General features: G+C 38.9%; 1 protein-coding gene across 2 annotated transcripts in view; it reads right to left on the bottom strand.

Annotated features, from left to right (window-relative positions):
• Nucleotides 1-20,072, bottom strand: part of CNIH3 (cornichon family AMPA receptor auxiliary protein 3) — a 51,497-nt gene that overhangs the window by 18,175 nt on the left and 13,250 nt on the right. Inside the window, exons 2-3 of one of the 2 annotated variants that reach the window (XM_086460648.1) lie at nucleotides 8,273-8,341; nucleotides 5,199-5,246 (exon numbers count right to left, since the gene is read on the bottom strand). In XM_086460648.1, the coding sequence (XP_086316774.1) occupies nucleotides 5,199-5,246; nucleotides 8,273-8,341 (117 nt within the window). The remainder of the gene's footprint in view (nucleotides 1-5,198; nucleotides 5,247-8,272; nucleotides 8,342-20,072) is intronic. The other variant, XM_086460649.1, reaches the window with a different exon arrangement.

Below are 20,072 nucleotides of genomic sequence, written 5' to 3'. Positions count from 1 at the left end.
AACCCTTCAAACAAAATTGTATGCAGACACTCAGGTGTCTGGAATTATATATTATGCTCACCAGGTTTTACATTTCACTTATAGTATCTCAGTCTGAATGAAATGTCTTCTATAATTGCTCTTTAAGGTAACACTGGTTTTGGCTATTTACCAAAATCTGTAAATACAGTAAAACATAGGTGTGATGTGTATTAGGTATATATTACAGAATATAAATTTAAAATATAAAAGATCGATTTATTTTATTTTTGCAGAATAGTAAAAACCAGAATTGATTGTAGTAAACACCAGAACTACTGAGTACAGAATAAATTTCCACCACTACTATGGCAGATTCAGCTTCACTGGAAAGCACAGTGACAGAAGCACTGGCAATCCGCAGCCTCCTAACTAAAATGTTGAAACTTGCTTCAAAAAAGATTCAGTGAAGAGGTTTCGGTTTGGGGGTTGTTTTTTTTTTTAAACACCCTAGCTCCTGATTTACAATCTACTGTTGGTTGCTACTGCTAGTACTGGAGGGCTGAATTGGGAAGTTTGGTTATTCAAAAGTTTTCCCTGCAGGGTTTTTTGTCTGTGTATTTGTATTTTTCAAGACAGTTCAAGTTCATCTGGAACATCTTTGAGATTAATGTCACCTTGCCTGTGGTTAGATTTCTTGCTGAATTTGCTCTCTTCCAACCATCCCTTCAGAACTTGCAAAAAAAAAAAAAAAATCAAGAAAAAGGATTGAGCTCTGGTACATTTTCTTACACTTGCAGTTTTAAGAATTTTATGCCTAACTTAACTAAAATGCTCCACTACAGTAGGAAAATGACTGTCTGTCATTTATCTACCTCAATTCCCTCCCAGGTGAGTTCCAGTTCCAGTTCTGCTGTTCATACTCTTACTTTAGCTTAATGGGGTTTAAAAACAAATATTTGCTGATAATTTGAGAAAGGTCACTTAACACTGTTCAGCAGTGTTTGGCATGAGCAAACTGAAGTCTGAAATACATTAGCTGAGCAGGAAGCAAGTCCAATTAACTCCCCTCCTTAGTAAGGATTTATCAAATTAATTCAAAAATTACAATGCATAACCTAATCACAACTTAATTTAAATTTCCTCAAAGGTAAAGTAATAATATTACAGTGGTTGATTAAAGAAATAGACTGTGTTTTCATTGAAGAAATTCCTAATCGTCCTTAGTGCTAAAGTAAATGCAACAGGAATCAATCAGATAGGTAGTTTTCTTGAAATACAACTGCAATTACAATTATGCAACATTGCTGTCATCATTAACTGAATATATTTTAATAACCCCACCAAAACATTTAATCACAAAAATCATGGTAGACCTATAGGGCACACCTCACCTATCCCACTCCTCAGCAGGGCTAATGAGCCCAAGGAGCCTCTGCTGCTGTATACTGTACTGCTTCCACTAGCTCAAGACAGCTCATTCTCAACTACTTTGTGTAACCTCTGTGCAGCATTGTAGTTTGTCACATAATCGTATCCCTAGAAAAACAAAGGCAATTTAGCAAAAAAGATAGCACAAATACAGACTCCACAGCATTCCCCAACACTAGTGTGAGCCCTATGTGAATCACGTAACACTAGTATGACACACCACTGTCCACACAACAGTTCACTGCACATGCACGAGCACAAATCTGTACTATAATGTCCCCAAAACACACCGCTGAGTCAAATGAGATATCTGTATCCTGAGAGAACCTCACTTTGTGCTGACTTCAGAAAATAGGTCCTTCCCCTCATTTACTTCAGAATAGAAGAGATTTGACCATAGCTATACAAAGTTCATAGCTTCTTTATACATAACCAATCATTCTTCAATAACCAGAAAACTTAGGCAGATCTAATTCTAATTCTACAGCACCATAAAAACACGGACCCATGTATACATGCATGTACACATCAGCATCATACACACCTGCTTCACATAATCCCTACTTGTTTTAATGACATAGAAACGTTTTCCCCAAACCAAATGTCAGAAAACGCCCGGCTGCAGAAAAATTACATCCTCCATTCAATTTTGGAAAATGTAAATAAGTTACATAATATCCAGTAACATATCACATACCTGGTCACAGTTTGCTAATAATCTTCTCCGAGTATTTTGGAGATAAAATCAAAAATCCATCCTTAAGAGACTCTCTGCTCACTGGGATCAGATTTACACAACATATTGTATGTCCATTTAACAATTCCCAAGAACCCCTTCTAAAAACAGCATATAATGAAACTGAACATATTTTTATAGTCCACCTATAACCTCTTTAAAAACAGCAGCTCTTAAGCATTACGTTCTGATTTCATAAATAGCAAGATATCAGTGTTTTCAAAGGCCGTTTAAAAGAATTATCTGACTTCAAGACACAGAAAAACAGATACGTTGTTGTTTCACAGAAAGAGAAACAGACCTGAAGCCACACAATGTTATAATGAGGGACATACTTAGTGCTTGCTGAAAGCATCCTTACTGCTGTTTGCCTTTATCTACATAGCTGGCACTCAGTTCTTTACTGTTTTTCCAGAATTTTCCCCAACAGTGAATCCTTTATACTACATAAACTAAAGCTATTTTTAGTGATTGTCAGATTTCGACTACAAATCTCTGTTACTGCACCTTCCTCCTCTTGCATATAATCTCTCAATTAAAACAAATGTGTCCCCAAAGAACTTTGAAGAAGAGGCTGAATTAATAAACTGTTTAAGTGAACCAGGAGCAAGACAATCCCTTATGAATACACAGTTTGTAATTAGCCAAAATGCTCCATTTTGCTGTTCACAGGGAGGCTGAGGCTCAACCAAAGCTAAGCACTGATGCAGGCAAGGCATTCCCATGGGGCTCACATATATTAATACATTACCACTCACCAGTTGCTTTACATCAAAGAAACTGGGACACAGCTTGAAATTAGCTGGCTGCCTATTTGATAAAATGGAAAGCTATTGGTGGTGATTATTTTCTCTTATTTTCATATCTCTAGTGTCATAAACAGGTTAAGTAAGTACTTAAATGTGGCTCCTAACAGTCACATGCTCATAATGGTGCCAAACGGATACAAGTCACATTCTGACTGATCATGGAATGACACTTCATAGATTCTGCATGGAGTCACGGTTATGCCTTTTGATCACCCCAAACCATAATCCCTAACACTGTCTTTCCTAAAACCTCTAAGGATCACAGAACCACAGAATGGTAGGAGTTGGAAGGGACCTCTGGAGATCATCTAGTCCAACTCCCCTGCTAAAGCAGGTTCACCTAGAGCAGGTTGCCCAGGACTCTGTCCAGGTGGGTTTTGAGTATCTCCAGAGAAGGAGACGCCACAACCTCTCTGGGCAGCCTGTTCCAGTGCTCTGTCACCCTCAAAGTAAAGAAGTTTTTCCTCATGTTCAGATGGAATTTCCTGTGCTCCAGTTTGTGTCTGTTGCCCCTTGTCCTGTCACTGGGCATCACTGAAAAAAGTCAGGCCCCATCCTCTTGGCACATGCCCTTTAGATATTTATAAGCATTGATAAAGTCCCCTCTCAGTCTTCTCTTCTCCAGGCTAAACAGCCCCACATCTCTCAGCCTTTCCTCGTAGGAAAGATGCTCCAGTCCCCTCATCATCTTAGTAGCCCTCCATTGGACTCTTCCTGTCTCTCTTGAACTGGGGAGCCCAGAACTGGACACAGTACTCCAGATGTGGCCTCACCAGGGCAGAGTAAAGGGGGAGAATAACCTCCCTCGACCTGCTGGCCACACTTTTCTTAATACATCCCAGGACACCATTAGCCTTTTTGGCCACAAGGCCACATTGCTGGCTCATGGTTAACTTGCTGTCCACCAGGACACCCAGGTCCTTCTCCACAGAGCTGCTCTCCAGCAGATTGACCCTCAGCCTGTACTGGTGTATGGGGTTATTCCTCCCCAAGTGCAGGACCTTGCACTTGCCTTTGCTGAACGTCATTAGGTTCCTCTCTGCTCAGCTCTCCAGCCTGTCCAGGTCTCGCTGGATGGCAGCACAGCCTTCTGGCGTATCAGCCACTCCTCCCAGTTTAGTACCATCAGCAAACTTGCTGAGGGTGCACTCTGTTCCTTCATCCAGGTCATTGATGGATATGTTGAATAAGACTGGACCCAGTACTGGCCCCTTGGGAACACCGATAACCAAAGGCCTCCAACCAGACTCTGTGCCACTGATCACAACTCTGTGAGCTCTGTCCTTCAGCCAGTTCTCAATCCACCTCACTGTCCACTCATTTATCCCACACTTCCTAAGCTTACCTAGAAGGAAGTTGTGGGAGACAGTATCAAAAGCCTTGCTGAAGTCGAGGTAGATGACATCCACTGCTTTCCCCTCATCTAATCAGCCAGTCATGCCATCATAGAAGGCCATCAGTTTCTTAAAACCATATCTGAATTTAGTTCTTAGCTTGATTAGGATGCAGGCAGCAGTCCACACTTCAGTAACGACCTTTATAAGCAAAAATGCAGAATAATTTAAGTGGTTCCATTACTACTCTGCAGAAGGAAATTTATAGAAACTTAAATATATAGAATAAAATAGTTTGGTAGTACGATTATTTTTACTTCAGTGGGACAGAGTCAGGAGAACAATGAATGTTTATGAAAACCCCCTTTCAAGCTACAGATGAGTAACCCACGAATGCATCAATCCTACAATTTACCAGCTCCTTAAAATCCCTTAGAATCTGAGGCACTCAGCATCTCTCTTGTGTCAGGTTAAAATAAGTACTATATCAACTTTTTTATTCAGCCAATTAAAAAACTTAAACATTAAATATGTAGCTAATAAAAGGTTTAGTTTATCAAATAGTAAGACGCTGTTCAAAAAAAAGGGTATTTCTGAAGCCCGGACTACAACAATATCATCAGTTGACAGGGCTATAAAAGCACCTCAAGCTGCAACTTCAAAATGATTCACCACCTTTGAAAAGTATGTTCCAAAATGAACAGGCTGATGTTCTGAAGTGTCAGTTCTTATCCAGAAATGCTCTATTATGTTAACCTTTTATGATTTGTCTTACTCTGTCTTTACAAGGTCATCATGACTTCCACTTCTGCAGTAGAATCGAGGCTTTCATCAATGGAGTGTGAGGATCATTTAAAGAGAAAATGAATGCACATCACCACTGGATGGCTTTAATTCTTGTAAATCTCACAAATCCTAGGCTATGCTCACCTTTCGCAGGAGGAAGCAAATACGCTCAATATTTCTCAGCCGCTCTCTCTGTCAAAAGAAAGTGGGAAAAAAGTAGGAGATTAGCTGGTGTTATAAATTGAAGACAATATATTACAATTGCAATGGGTCAAGATCATAATTAATGGCTGCAGGGAACCAAAACACGCTATTAACCACAGAATGCTAGGGGTTGGAAGGGACCTCTGGAGATCATCTAGTCCAATCTGAAATGACAGTCTAATCTGAAACGATAGTATTCACTTCTTACCTACTGCTTGCAAGCCAAATGATTTACCCTTTTCAAAGTCCTAATAAGGTGGGGTTTTTTTCATCTGTGGCTGGATATAAAAATATAAACTTGAAATTCAAGTCTGTGTTAACCTTGAGCCAGAGACTCTAACTTCTTTTTAAGTCAACATTTGTGGCTCTATGCAATAGTGCCAATCTATACCATAGAGACTTGGTCTTGTGTTTTCAGGTACCCAACCTCTGGCTTCCAGATAATTCTGAATGGGAAAAAACAACTACAAAGTTGGTATGGCAGCCCTTCCTCTATCACTAAGAGGGTGCCTGAGCAACATGGGATATTAGAATTTAACCCATTAGTGAAGAATATCTGAAATGTCCTAGAAATGCCACTTCAAATAACAGACGCATTCATAAATACTGAAAGTTCCTGTAATTAAGCACTGCGACTCAAAAGATGCTCTAAGCTCGATTCACAGAAAGAAGGCAAGTCAAACACAGGTTTTCTTTTAAATGGCTCATAGTAAGAAATTCACTAGTAAAGTCAGACTTCACTCTGCATAACCCCATCACTGGAGTTGCTGTGAAAGATCCTACTGTTGGTTACACTGCAGAAGGCAGACTGGTTTTGTTGTCCTCAGAAGATTATCTGGTAATATTTTCATTTAGACATGGGAAAAAATACTCTGAACAATCATCTTTTTTAAGCAGGTAATGTAGTATACCAACGTGAGAAGCAACTCTCGGTATGTTTCTTGCTTTTCAAATGTTTTAAATTTGCACCAAGTTTGAGTTTTACTTCTGTTCTCCAAAGAAATGTCTTTTCCTTTCCTTCCACAAGTTTAAGCCATTTTTTTAAAAAAGCACTATTTTGGAAAGATAACGAGACAGTGACAGCTTGATAGGTACCAGACAAATATTGTGCCTCTCTCTGATGTCTGTGATCTAAAAGAGATTCAGAAATTTTATGCTTATGGTTGCAAACATGATAACGGACACGTGAGGATGTGCCTGTGAAGCCGCAGAAAGCTTTCTTGCCTTTAGTAGGAGGTAAGTGTAGAGGCAAAGATAATTCTTTCAATTCCCCTTAGAAGACAGATGCCTAACTGCAGCTGGCCTTGGAGAAGTAGGAAATCTATCTTTGAACTGTAGGTAACAGAGTGTGAACTTGGAAATTTGAATTAAATTCTCAGTACTATCGTTGGTTTTGCTGCTGCTTTCTCCTTAATTCATCCTTTTCTGGTCAAAAAGGCTCTACTATCTGTCATGAAAATGTTGTGGAAGACACGTGAGTAAACATCAGACATTTTTATAGTGCAATAAAGAAAACTATCCCACCAAATAAATGGAATTTGGGCATGAGTAACTATGTACAGGGAAAAACGAAAATACACTTGACCAATAATACAAGAAATACCTACTAAAAATCTTCCTTTTATGTCAATATAAAAGGCATCAACATGTATAGTGTGCAGAAGAAAGCAATCTGAGATTACTGCTTGAGTTACCACAGAAAGCTTCATAGAAGAGAGTCAAATATGTCAACTAATCACAGAATACTTTGCTGTGTTTTACTGTAAACTCTACAATTAACTTTTTGATTACAGCACTAATACGACTGAAACAGTGACTTATTTACTTTTTTTTATCCTGAAGACCAATTCCATTACTGATTTAAAATAAGAGGAAATTATCTCCATGGAGCATCTTACAAGTTTTAGGAAAAGAACAAATTACTGGAATTTGGTACATATAAATGCACATTCCTTGTGTGCAGTTCTCGAGATGGGAAGTAAAAACAGTAAATTCAAAATAAGATTACTTCCACTAAATTCAAAACCAGATTACTTCCACTGAAGTCCTCTATAGGATTTCTTCATATAATTTCTTTCTTCTGCTCTCATTCTTTGCTTATGTGTTAGTGAACAGTAAATAACTTTTCTTATTTGAAGATCCATGTAAAAATTATTCTTAAAATCATCCATGTTCTAAGCAGTACCACAAATCCTCTGCTGAGTTATGAAACAAGGCTAAATGGCAAAGGACTAGCTACTGAATCTGGTTATCATTTGTAGGCAATTCAGTAACGATACTCTGTAGCGATCAAATTCAGCACCTGTCATAATCACTGTAATTTCCACTGAGATGACGGGGAGCCAAGTTCTGCTCTCAGTTCTGGTGGTACAAGTCTGATGCATGTTTAACTGTAGTCAGCTAAATCACCCTAGACTACAGCTTTAATTAACAGAGGAATTTTCATATGCTTAAATCTGGGTTGCATTTTGGTTCATTAGGTAAAACTGAGTTTACAGTCCCAGGGTGATACTTAACCTTTCCCACAGCAGATGCAGCAGAATGTGTTATTTACTCTTAAAGCACAGGAGAATTTAGAGCCCTACCATGGGACAAAGAGGTCTAGGAATGCACCTCTTCTCAAATCCCTTCAAGTTTTTGACTCATTGATACAGACAGTATGGGAGAAGGCGGTCAACCCATGCTTGAATGCAGAGAAAGCACATGATTTCAAAAAGGAAAACTTGTGCCACAGAATTAAAAGATAAAAAGCAAGCATTAGCATCACATTATATATCCTTCAGTTTTTGAACTTTTGAATTACTTTCCTGCCTCCTTCAGCAAAAACGCAAGCTATTAGCATAAAGAGTCACCATCTGGCTTCCTAAGACTGGCCCAATGAATCAATTTTCCAAACTACAGTTGACTTCACAACAGACTCTACATTCATTTCCATACTCATACTTTCACTGACAGCTCAGTGCATCTCCCTTTCTTTAGCAGCTGTTGCTTAGCAAGTCACTGCTTGTACTCACCGCATGGACTGGGTTGCACTGATCTATTGGGCTTTTGAAGTCTGTCCGAAGTTCATCAAAGGCGATTATCTGAAAAATAATTTTTTTCAAATATTGTAATGAATGCTCATTCAAACACCTACTCTTCCTTTAGGGACTAGTTAGATGCATCACCTCCCTTTCTCCCTTTCCAGAAAAAATATGGGAAACTAGCTTCCCCGACACACTCCCTCCAGAACTAACTAGTTAAAACAAGACATGGGATATTCCTACACATGACACCTAGAATCCATTAATCCATCTCACTCTGTAAAATCATATCTATAGTATTTTCAGCATTGTTGCTGTCCAGATTTCTTCCCTTATATCAGCTAGAAATCTTTTCTCAAACTTCCAAATGGCATAAAACTATTTTACAAATGAATACATCTCCAGACTTGATGGAAAGAGTCATTAGCTGCCTAAAACACAGAGATGCATCAGATATGTAAGTACTGAACCTGTCATGGCATAACAACTCCATTTTATTAGTTGTTAAACCTACTTCAGATATTAATTCTGAATTAGTATCAGCTTAATTACTATTAAGCCGCTCTTCATTATCAAGCCAACTCCTCAAAACGTAAACCACGCTAGAGCAAAACATGCCTTTCCTAAATTCCAGTGGGTTTTAGAACCTTACTTCAGACCTCATTAATGGAGAGATGCCTTTTGGTCATGTCTTTTAGTTTCCTCCATTAACTGATGGATCGAGACACATTGGTAACTAACGCCTGCTTTTAAAGTACAGCAGGTAACAGTGCGTGTACAGATAATAATGTTTGACAATGTTTTCTTTCCAAGAAAATGGCTGTAATAACCCTCAGCATATTTCATTCAAAGATCTCAAAGCATGTTCTTAACTTTATGAGGAATGAAAGCTCACTATGACAGGGGCCACGTAAATAGATGTTAAAACAATTACTCCTTTTTAGACAATTTAAAGATGATGGAAGTACAAGGTAGCAGTTGGGTAATTAGTATGAGTGCAACAACCATTCTATGACATGTTACAGCACGCCTGCTGCTAGCTATTCAAAAAATAACCAACTGGGTGTCAACACATACCTGCTGTATAGGTAAAACACATTCATTTTACAGATATGGAATGCAGGAGCAGAAATCCTGGAAATAGCCTATCCACGAATCAGATCATAATCTGGCGAGAGGCTTGAGAATAAAACCTAGAGCTACAATCCACAAACCTAAGCACTACTCCGCATCCTACTCTAGTGCTGCATTCATCACACTGAAGCACGTTTAAAATCAAAAGTGTGGCATTTTACAAGAGCACTCTACAGAATTCAATTTATTCAACGATGACAAGTCAAAGTGCCAGAATAAACCACAAAGGGAACTATAAAATGCAATTATAAGTGAAGCATTTCTCCCCATGGATGCAGCATCTCTACAAGTTAGGAATTAGATCTGCAATGGATGTTTAGACTAAAGTAAAAGAGCAAGTAATACAAACTGTGAGAGGGTCAGAGTACAATTGTGAAGAATAAGGCTCATGACACCTCTATATCTAGTAATGCTTGAACAGGTCTTCATATTCTCAAGCTGGGCCAACTGTTAAGAGAGTAACAATCACGCGCTTCTGTTTGTAATTGGGTATCAACGTCGGCACTGACAGTATTGAAAGAATGGCCCCATACCAGGTCAGAGACCTGCCTCTATTCTTAGCTGTGCCGCTGATTTACTCCGGGATCCTGTGCATCTCCCTCAAATTCTCTTTGCCTCACTGCATTGCTACTTACAGACGTAGCTCTAAGATAGAAAACTGTCAGGAGCTTTGAGTGACAACTGTTTTTAATAATGTACGGTGGTAACAGCTTTTCATCTGTTATAAATGTAGAGATGAGTGAAATTTCCGGGGTGGGGGGGAAGAGTGAATGTAAATGTGCTGTGCTTTTCCTTTAGGTAGTCAGTAACAGCAACCAGGAGTTTGAGATAATAATGAAACAACAGCCAGCACAAGATCCAGCTCATGCTGTGAGGAAAGTCTGGTTTGAGACAACAACACGGGGAACCCAAATACTAGAATCATAAGATGGACTCCCTTCAAGAAGTCCAGGAATGCCTCTAAAGATTCACTGAACACAGAGGTCGGATGATAACCCTGAAGCATGTTTAGATGAAGAAGAACTAGGTTGCTCTGAAAGACAGAACCATTAAGGCAGGACTCTGTTAGGTTAGCCTTAACTAATGCAGCTAAGTCTTGAAGAAATCCTAAATGACAGTTTGGAAAAGAGATTAGCCTCAAATACACTACACATTCAGATTTCCTCTCTCTCTCTTTTTTTTTTTTTTTTTTTTTTGAACCAGCATTCCCAACTCTGTAGTCAAAAACTTACTCTTCATTTGCTGGCACGCAATTTACTTTATGTTGTTCTTGCACTATATCTAAGTGCATTGAAACAAATTTGACAATATTAAGCACATCGTTTTCATGTGCCCAGTAAGTGTAAACACAATAGTCTCGCAGACAAACCTTTTGGGACACCTGCAAATTACGACAATGTTAAGAGACATTTCGGCTACACCTGCAAGAAACCAGACCACAATCTGTAACTAGCACACAGGATTGGAGGAAAGTTTCTTCGTTAAAAGTTTCAGTGTCTCTCTGGAAGGAGTATGACAGAAATAAATCCTCAATTCTTAGTATTTTATTTCATAAAAGTTCCATAATAGTTTATATTTTGTTAAATCTCCAGGAACAGAAATCCCACGATGACATGAAGCTATCTATTTTAATTTTTGAAAAAAAAAAATTGCTATTTCTCAGTCACAGTGAAAAGCTTGAAAGTGTAACATTAGAAGGTTCACAATTAGAAAGGACATAGAGAAAACCCCAAAGGGGGGGGGGGCATTTTTTTTTTGTATTGTGGTTGTTTTGTTGGGGTTTTTTTTTAAATCTCAAAATGTTCTGCGTCCCCAATTCTTAAACTGCAATTGAGATACGAGGGAAACAAAGCTGTAGCTTATTACGATCAGCAGTTGCCCACAACACACTACATAACTGCTGTGCAACAAATTATAAAGTAGTACTGAAAATAAGGCTGGGTTGTGCTGAAGTGTGGTTTACATAATTAATTAGCAGACTTCTTCCTTTTTCAATTATAACTAGCCTTCTGTAGCAGTTTAATGCCCCAGGGCATTATGTGGCTGGAGTTGCTGTTTTTCCCTACAAAAACCAAAAAACTACTTGCCCCCATTAAGTATTTCGCAATGCCTTCACAGGAGGTGCAGGGTTCTGGCCAAACTCCAGAGCAACAATCTTCTGCCCGTTTACATCTCAGCTGGATGCCATACAGCTACCTGCTTCCCATAGATCAGCTGACCAGAGTCGCTGAATGCTCTGGGACAGCATCAGAGTACGCTCAAGGTCTGTTTCACCTCTGAAATTGCCACATTTATCAACACCTTGACAGAGTAGATCCCAGTCAGGGCACTTCACCATACGAGCTGCCATCATTTCACCTTTGTAAATTAATGTATTTTATAAACCGTTCAATATCATTTAGTTAACCAATCTAATTTGATCCAGGGTGGCAATTAAGGCTACAAAACATACGTAGGCGTGGACATCAGCGACCCCCTCTCTCCAAAGGCCACACAATAAACAGACCATTCCAAAGAAAAATTACTAGCCTCTAGTCACAAAGCTAAACAGATCGCTAAGCAGAGAGCATTTTGGAAACACGGGCCAGGGACTGATCTTACACAGAGCAGAAATTTATTTCTATTAGTAAACATTAATTTGTACACAGCTTCATAGAAAGAAAATAAGAACCATTTGATATTTATTTAGGAACAACAAAAAAAAAATATCTAAGTTATCTTGTTTATTTGCAAAGCTATATCCAAAAAAAAAAAAAAAGGCATCACGTTTAGCAGTAATTTTTATCATTACTGCAGAATGGGGCCAGGAATTGAACGAGCAACAGATATTGAACTACCTTCTGACTTGGGGAATTTTCCCTATGATTTCACATTGCAAAATATTGCAGGAAGTTTGTTCTGCTGCTGCCCTAGCCCTGCTTTTTTTCTGTTGATAGAAGTGTACTTGTGGGTGTTATACACCTAATAAAACTAAAGGTTTATAAAAATACTGGCTGCATTCTCTGGTGATTCACACTATCCGCCAATCTCAAAACTCCAAGTGTAAGTCAGCAAGGAGTTTGCCCCAGTTTAAACACACTGAACAGATGAGATTGCGATGACAACGTATGTTTCAGTACAGCTACAATTGCAATGATATTTATAAAGTTTGTTTTCATTACTCACACTCTCTGTGCTCATCTCTCCAGACAATAGCAGCTTTGAATAATGAAGTATTCACATAAGATTGAACCTGAATTTTGTTTTCTTCCTATGCTTAAGCACCATCAAATTGAAAATTTCACCTATTAACGGTAGGAATTAATTATGATCTCACTTTTTGGGAAATACATTTTAATTGAGAATGTGATGGTTTAGGGTGGCAGTGGAGCTAGTGTGGGTGTGAATTCAGTGACAGCAAAGATGATGTATATTATTGCTTATTGGCATCTCAGAAAAGTTAAGATAAAACAGAACTTGATGACAACCAGACTAACCACAGAAGAGAACAGTAACACTTAACATATGTTTCCTTGCCACCACCCTGTCAACCCACCACAATCCCAGCTTGAAGAAACTGTCTTTAATGGTTCATTTAAACAATTTGTCTACCCCTCCACTCTCATACATAGCTTTCACAGCGCCCAACCTGGCAGTTCATAGGATGTCTGCAAGTCGGCACATGGACAGAAGGTGGACAGGTTTAGGAGCACGCTGCGCTCCTAAACTTCATGCCTGCCCATCGACTGCTGTATAAACATATTTACTGTGTTTGGGAAATAGCACTGCACATGTATCACGTTTGAATCACGTTGATGCAAACTGGGTGAGTTACTTTGTTGGATTTTATTGAGCAGAAGCAGCAATTGACAAAATATAAGAGAGTCAGTCAGTCAGGTAAGAATGCAAAAGGACCCAAAACAGAAGGTAAGTCACTGCCTTGACATGATGGAGTAACAGGAGCCCATAGAGAGATGCAGAGAATGGTGAATCCACAAAGTGACAGACTGAGAGAACAATTTTTGCTACCCAGTTCTTATCATTACATGCAATTAATCTGAACAAGAAATTTATATGTATGTGGTTGATGAACATTTGTTCAAGACGGTTGTTCCTCTTCTCTTTCTCTTCTGGTTGAACCAGTCTGGTTCATGCTACCAAGCAACATAAACACAGCAAGGAAAACACTTCCCCTTCCATAAGGGTTCCTCCGAGTTGGCACCTCCACTGCAATCTCCAATGAGAACGGTCATTTTGGCTTAAGTGCCTATTGGTCACAATACTTTCACTATTCTTGTAATACCCTATAAATCATAAGAGGTGTTAACTGTAAAATAATTTTATTCATGTTATAGTCTCTGATATGGCCTAAAGACCATCCATGACATATCAAGTAATACAGATGTGAGATTTAAACTGTGTTTTAAGCACAGCCTTCCTCCCCCTCACCAGGACCAATTTTTGTTAAATTCTGCACTCATAGTGTCACAGATGACTGAAACCAGGTCTGAATCAACCTTACAATCTTCTTTTACGAACGTCATAAAGTGCTGACATTAGGCTAGGTAGAGAAAAAAAATGAAATCAAATTACTGGGAAAAATTCTGCCTGTGATGCTAACAAATCCTGTTATACGATGCTAAACTATACGTGAGTACACCAGAGAACAATTTGGCCTACTTTGGTTCATTAGCACAGGAAAAGGATGGAATGCGGGCTGTACTATGACAGGAGGTATCTTCTTTTTTTTGTTGTTTTTTTTTGTTTTTACTTGCCAGTGCTTGAGTGTATTGTTCATTACTTTTTTCTACTAAACGTCTTATGGGCTGGGGTTTTTAAGGCCCTGAAATGAAGCGCTGGCTGCTCAGAGGAAATAGTGTTCAGCTCTCACCTCATATTGTATTGTAATAAATCAATGTCTTCCTACATCTTGATTTCCTCTGAGCTGCACAGCACAACTTTCACAGCCTCTGAAGGCAGAAAAGACAGAACTTCTACCATTGCACTCTATCATCTACCTGCAGCCCCTTAAAAAAAGGGGCATCAAATAAAAACATGAAGGTACAGTGATGGGAAAACATCCCAAAGGTGCACATATGGACTTTATAAACACTCTGTAATTACTACTTAAATAGAAAATTAACTTCATGGAAAGGCTGCAGGCTCACAGTTAAGAATATGCACAAAGCCTTTAGACCATAGTTGCATTTCTTTGTAACACAGAGGTTATTAGCTGATTTACTTTTTAGAACATCTAGAGCTGGGTAAACATGCAGCAAATAAGTAGTTCTCAGACTCCCTTCACAAGTCACTTTCTGCCTTCAGAATCAGGGACGAAGCAGGCTCTACTGCTCAAGAAGTGAAATAGGCTAAAAAGAGGCCAACACTGCACAGCATCATTGTATATGCTGAGAGGAAGCTGAAGAGAAAGCTGAAAAACAATCCTTGTTTTAAGTCTTGGGGGTAACTTTCAAACCCTTTGGAAAATCTCCAGATCAGTATAACTCTTTGCTTTTCATTTCTCAAAGGGGGAACTTTTATATTATTATTTCGTACTTACTTCCTAAGATAACCATTTATGGTGCTACTCACTCATGTTCTTCTTAACAGTAATGGTCTGTACCCAGTATCGGATTTGTACTTAACACAGCTCATGAAGGTTTTCTGGCAAGCCTCAGAGCTGCTTCATGTTCAGGTTCACAAATTCAACCTATGACCCACTGAAAGAGCACAAAGTTATTCATTAAGGTTACAACCGTAACTATAGTAAATTCAGTATTTCAGCCAGGTAGATACTAAAGCATATTGACTTTAAAACGCTGGAGCTGTGCATTATTACAAGTTTACAAAGCTGTTCTCACTCATGCTCCCAATGAGTACCTTTTTGTATAAACAAGATCCCAAACAAAGTAATAGTTCTTCATAAAAAGCAATTTACTGGGGATCTAAAACATGTTATAGCACACACTCACACTCACTTGCTCAGGGGGGCATACAGCTGCTCTGTAATCATTAGCATCAGTACTATGTAAACCGTTCAGAGAAGGAAATGAAGAAATACATATCAAAACTGCAGTACTGGAGGATGTAAGGCAACAGAAAGTAAAACTTAAGCTATAGTTTGACCAAAGCATGGAAGTCAAAAAACATACAAACTTTCAAGGAAATGTTTCAGGTCTATTTTAGCCTCCTATTTCACCCAGGAAGAATAGCTACCAACGATCCTGCAACCTAGCACTTTGTTAAATAGCACAAGCAATCAGATCCTCATTTTCAGTAAGAAGAGAATTAGGTGTACATATCTGAGTTTTCAAAATAATGTATTTTCTCTAAGTCAGAAGAACAAATATTTCCAACATTTCTAATAAATTGATTCTGAAATAATTTCCAGATTTAAGACAAAAAGCAAAATTTTGATCCAACACTGCATTTCTGCTTTGAAATTTATTTGGGGTTTAGGAAAATTAGTAATATGACATCGTTCAATATTTTATCATATTTATTTTAAAGAAAACACACTGCTTAGTAGATTGAAACATTTTCTCTTGCTTTCTAGATCAAAGATCTTGTTTGTCCTGTAATGAAACAGTAATGCCAGCAAATGTTATTAATTTATTCTCACTTAGTTTGAAACAAAATAGAATCCAGGAAAGAGAACTGGAGGGGACTTCCTGGGCTGTCAGCTTCAGCCCCCAATTTCTGCAGACACCACATCAGAAGATCCAAGTGGTAAATACACCAAGCTTATTTTTAAAACAGGGAGGAGGCATATGATTTCCCTTTTCACTGCTCCATTTGGAACACAGCACAAACCTGCTGTGAAAGTTGGGAGCCTTCTCCTAACTTTTAAATTTGTTCAGAGATAACATGAACCACGTTACCATTGCCAAGACTGCTTCATTACAAAGCTATTTAGTAAAATGAGAAAGTTTTATTTTGCAGGAACTTGCATCAAAATTGGCACAACTCCAAAACCATTTGTCTTCAATTCAGCAGAAACTCCATCCCAGCTCATGCTAATTGACATTCATACAAACCCACACACACATATACAAGTCTTATGCTTTACAGCCCTTATATGTGAATTAATAACAGAGCTAGATGATGCTGGCACTAAATCCCTACTACTTTTTTCCTCCCTAAATTAGTGGGCTAACTCTTGGATGTCTGAAGCTGTTCATACCAACACCTGTCAACAGAAAACATCTAACCCATCCCTTTTCTGAAGAAGTCAAAACCTTTTTCTTGCCCAGTTTCCTTAAGAGCCTTTATACATAAGTTACGTGTCAAATTATCCCTGCATTTTTAACCCCTCACCTCTAACAGCAGGCAGAAGAAGGAAGATCTTTACGAACATGAGAAAAGGGCCATGGATAGTGTGATAGTTCACAATGAGTAACAGAGAAATAAAGAATGATGAAAAAAAGGTTCCTGTTTCAGGCTTCACCTAGTTATCCAGCAGGCTCAGCTCTCTGTGGCTGAGGGGACACCATACTCTCCCCTTGCTGATCTAAGCTGAGACCAAGCCCAAAAATAACTCCATGCCTGCTACCGCATCCCAAGGGAAGAGGTGTCCCTGACAAGGAAGCGCAGCAGGTATTTCCTCTGAAGACAACTCGGATGGCAGGGAAATCTACCCACTCAAGCTGTGGCCAAAGAGGTAAAAAAGCTGCTTGTACGCTACCCAGATGACTGCATGTTTACAGCTTCAGTTTGATTAGGAACTGTCTGAGCAGAGAGGTCTGATACAGCCCTACTCTCCACCTGGGCATCAAAGCCACATTGCAGGAATTTATATATGGTATGTGTAGGAATTGTCTCACTAGTCAGGAGCTTCCACATTAGTAATGGCATTCAGCATATCATCTAGAAACTGGAAAGAGTTTTATACTGGCAGATATCAGCACTGCTATTTATGGTCGTCAATACCCCTTATTTGAAAAGAAAACCCAAAGACGGACTAAAATCTGCTTCTTCAGATAGCAGTTCAGATTCAGGAGAATGGTGTTAGAAAGCCCTGTAGGCCAAATACCTACAGTATTTGTGTGGGTTTGTACTTCAGATAAGGAACCTATTAATGGAGTTAAGAAATACTGCCTGCCTTGTTCACATCACAAGCCTTCAGAATACAGTCTTAGCTCCCAATGACATGCACAAACGACGTATTACCTCTGTCTCTTCATAGCAGGCAGACTACTGCAAAATATGTGCAAGTTTAAACATACATGCCCCAAAAAAGTGCTAGATAAAGTCAGAAAGACAAAAGCCATCATTTGGCTTAAATCACTACTGTTGTAATTTTATACGGATATATTATCTTCATAAAGTGAAATATGCAACTCCATGTTGCATGTTGGTGTCAAAGAATAAACCTTTAATCCTTGCCTATCCTTGACAATGTTCCTTCCCTCTCCCCTTTATTTGACTGGTTTTAACTGCTTATCTCTGAAACCCAGCAAATGCTCTGATATTTGTAACAGCATTTCCCTGTGAGCCAGGTGGGTTGCCACGGTTTAACCCTGACCAGCAACTCAGCACCACACAGCTGGTCACTCACTTCCTTCTCTGTGGAACGGGGAAAGAATCACAAGGCTAAAAGTGAGAAAACTTGTGGTCTGAGATAAAGACAGTTTAATAGGTGAAGTAAAAGCCGCGCACTCAAGCAAAGCAAAAGAAGGAATTCATTCACCACTTCCCATGGACAGGCAGGTGTTCAGCCATCTCCAGGAGATCAGGGCTCCATCACACGTAACTGTTACTTGGGAAGACAAATGCCACCACTCCAAACGTCCCCCCTTCCTTCTTCTTCCCCATCTTTATACGCTGACCACGATATCATATGGTATGGAATATCCATTTGGTCCGTTGGGGCCAGCTGTCCCAGCCATGTCCCCTCTCAGTTTCTTGTGTACCCCAGCCTACTTGCTGGTGGGGTGGGGTGAGAAGCAGAAGAGGCCTTGACTCTGTGCAAGCACTGCTCAGCAACAAGGGAAACATCTCCGTATTACTGACACTGTTTTCAGCACAAATCCAGAACATAGCCCCATACTAGCTACTATGAAGAAAATTAACTCTATCCCAGCCAAAACCAGCACATGGGTTTATCAGTCAATGTTTCAATGTTATCTCACATGACTTAGCTCTCTGCCTTTCTCCATATGATCTGAGCTACAACCTGCCTGGTATTTCAAGTTGTGATATTGGGGCACATTTGCATCCTAATTACATTTAAAGTGAGGCTTAAATCCCTCTGGAAGTTGCAGTTAAATGATCAATGAAGCAAGGTCAGGACATAACGCAAAATAATTCGGAGTGATCTTCGCACTGTCAAGTATAATTCTAGCGGAAATCACTCCTCCTGACTCTGTTAGAACGAAGAGATCTTCTCTCCTCTATTAGAGAGTAACAGGCAGCAATTGCTTAGAAAGATTATTAAAAATTGCATGAATGGATAGGCAACCTGCCTCAAAAGCCAGAGAATTTTATCCTTTTTGTCATATTTTTTCCTTGTCTATATCCTTTTGTTAAACATCTCCTACCAAAAAAGAAAAAAGGCTCAAATCTTGGTTTTCATCATACCTGCCCACGTAACTCGGTAGCTTTCCAGACCAGTGTAGATGAAATGCTGGTTTTGATGAGAATCTTAACACTGCTGCCAAATAAAGTGCAGAGAGGAAAGCAAGACGAAAGGTATTAGTTTCTTCTCTTATCTCTCCCCAATGTATTTACTTTTCTGAACACTACACTTATTAATTCACCACATACTAATAAAAGTAAACAATAATAACTAACAATGCCTTGCAGTTACGAATCTCCCTTCAAGGCAATGAAAGCCTTAACAAATGCAAGGAAAATATCACTTTCATTTTTTATACAAGGGAAAAAATGAAGATCAGAGAAATTGAACAATTTACAGAATCAGTGCCAGAAGAACCAAAGCCTTCAGAGTGCTGCACCATATAAAATGCTAGGGGAAACAAAGAACACCGGCAGTAGACTAATAACATATGAGAAGTGAAACTATGCATTTCTGTCCGATTATTGAACTGTTGTTTATCTCTCGAGCAGAGCATTGCTTTAAGCAGTGCCTTTTCGGATTAAGATTGCAAATGGTTTTAAATCACTCAAGGGTAGAAAATTGTTCTATTTGTCAGATTTCACACTACCAATTGTATGGCATTTTCTTGGTCTACTTAACTTGAATTTCATATGCTGCCACTATTAAACAACTCTCCACGCAGAAATCCAAACACATTGCTAATGCAAACAAAGCTCTTGTGGCTCCATCCAGGGCTGCACAAAGATACACCTGAGCATCTAGAATTCATCTTTTTATTGAAGTTCTTTTCCCTATCAAAGGATGTTACATTTAGGCGAGCACAATTTCAACTTTTTAGGCTCTAACTGGAAGCTTAAGCTACCTTAACATTCATGAAAATCTTATTGTAATTTCTCAGGCATTTAAGCCAGATCCTAAGTCTTTTCCATCAGAAACTCCAATATGTAAATTTTAAAATAATCTCCATTCTGCAAACATGATTCAAAAGGATTTCTCATCTATCTATGGAAATGCAGAGGTATAATTATGCTTCTCTAATTAAATATTGATGAAAATCCATAGAGGAAGGCTCTTTTGCTGAGAGCACACGTGCACAAACATAACAGTCTGTATTGGTAT

Source organism: Leptosomus discolor, chromosome 2 (genome assembly GCF_034619465.1).
Source record: "Leptosomus discolor isolate bLepDis1 chromosome 2, bLepDis1.hap2, whole genome shotgun sequence".
NCBI classification, from domain to species: domain Eukaryota; kingdom Metazoa; phylum Chordata; class Aves; order Leptosomiformes; family Leptosomidae; genus Leptosomus; species Leptosomus discolor.
Note: the sequence above shows the minus strand (reverse complement) of the source record. Positions and strands in the feature narration are given on the sequence as shown.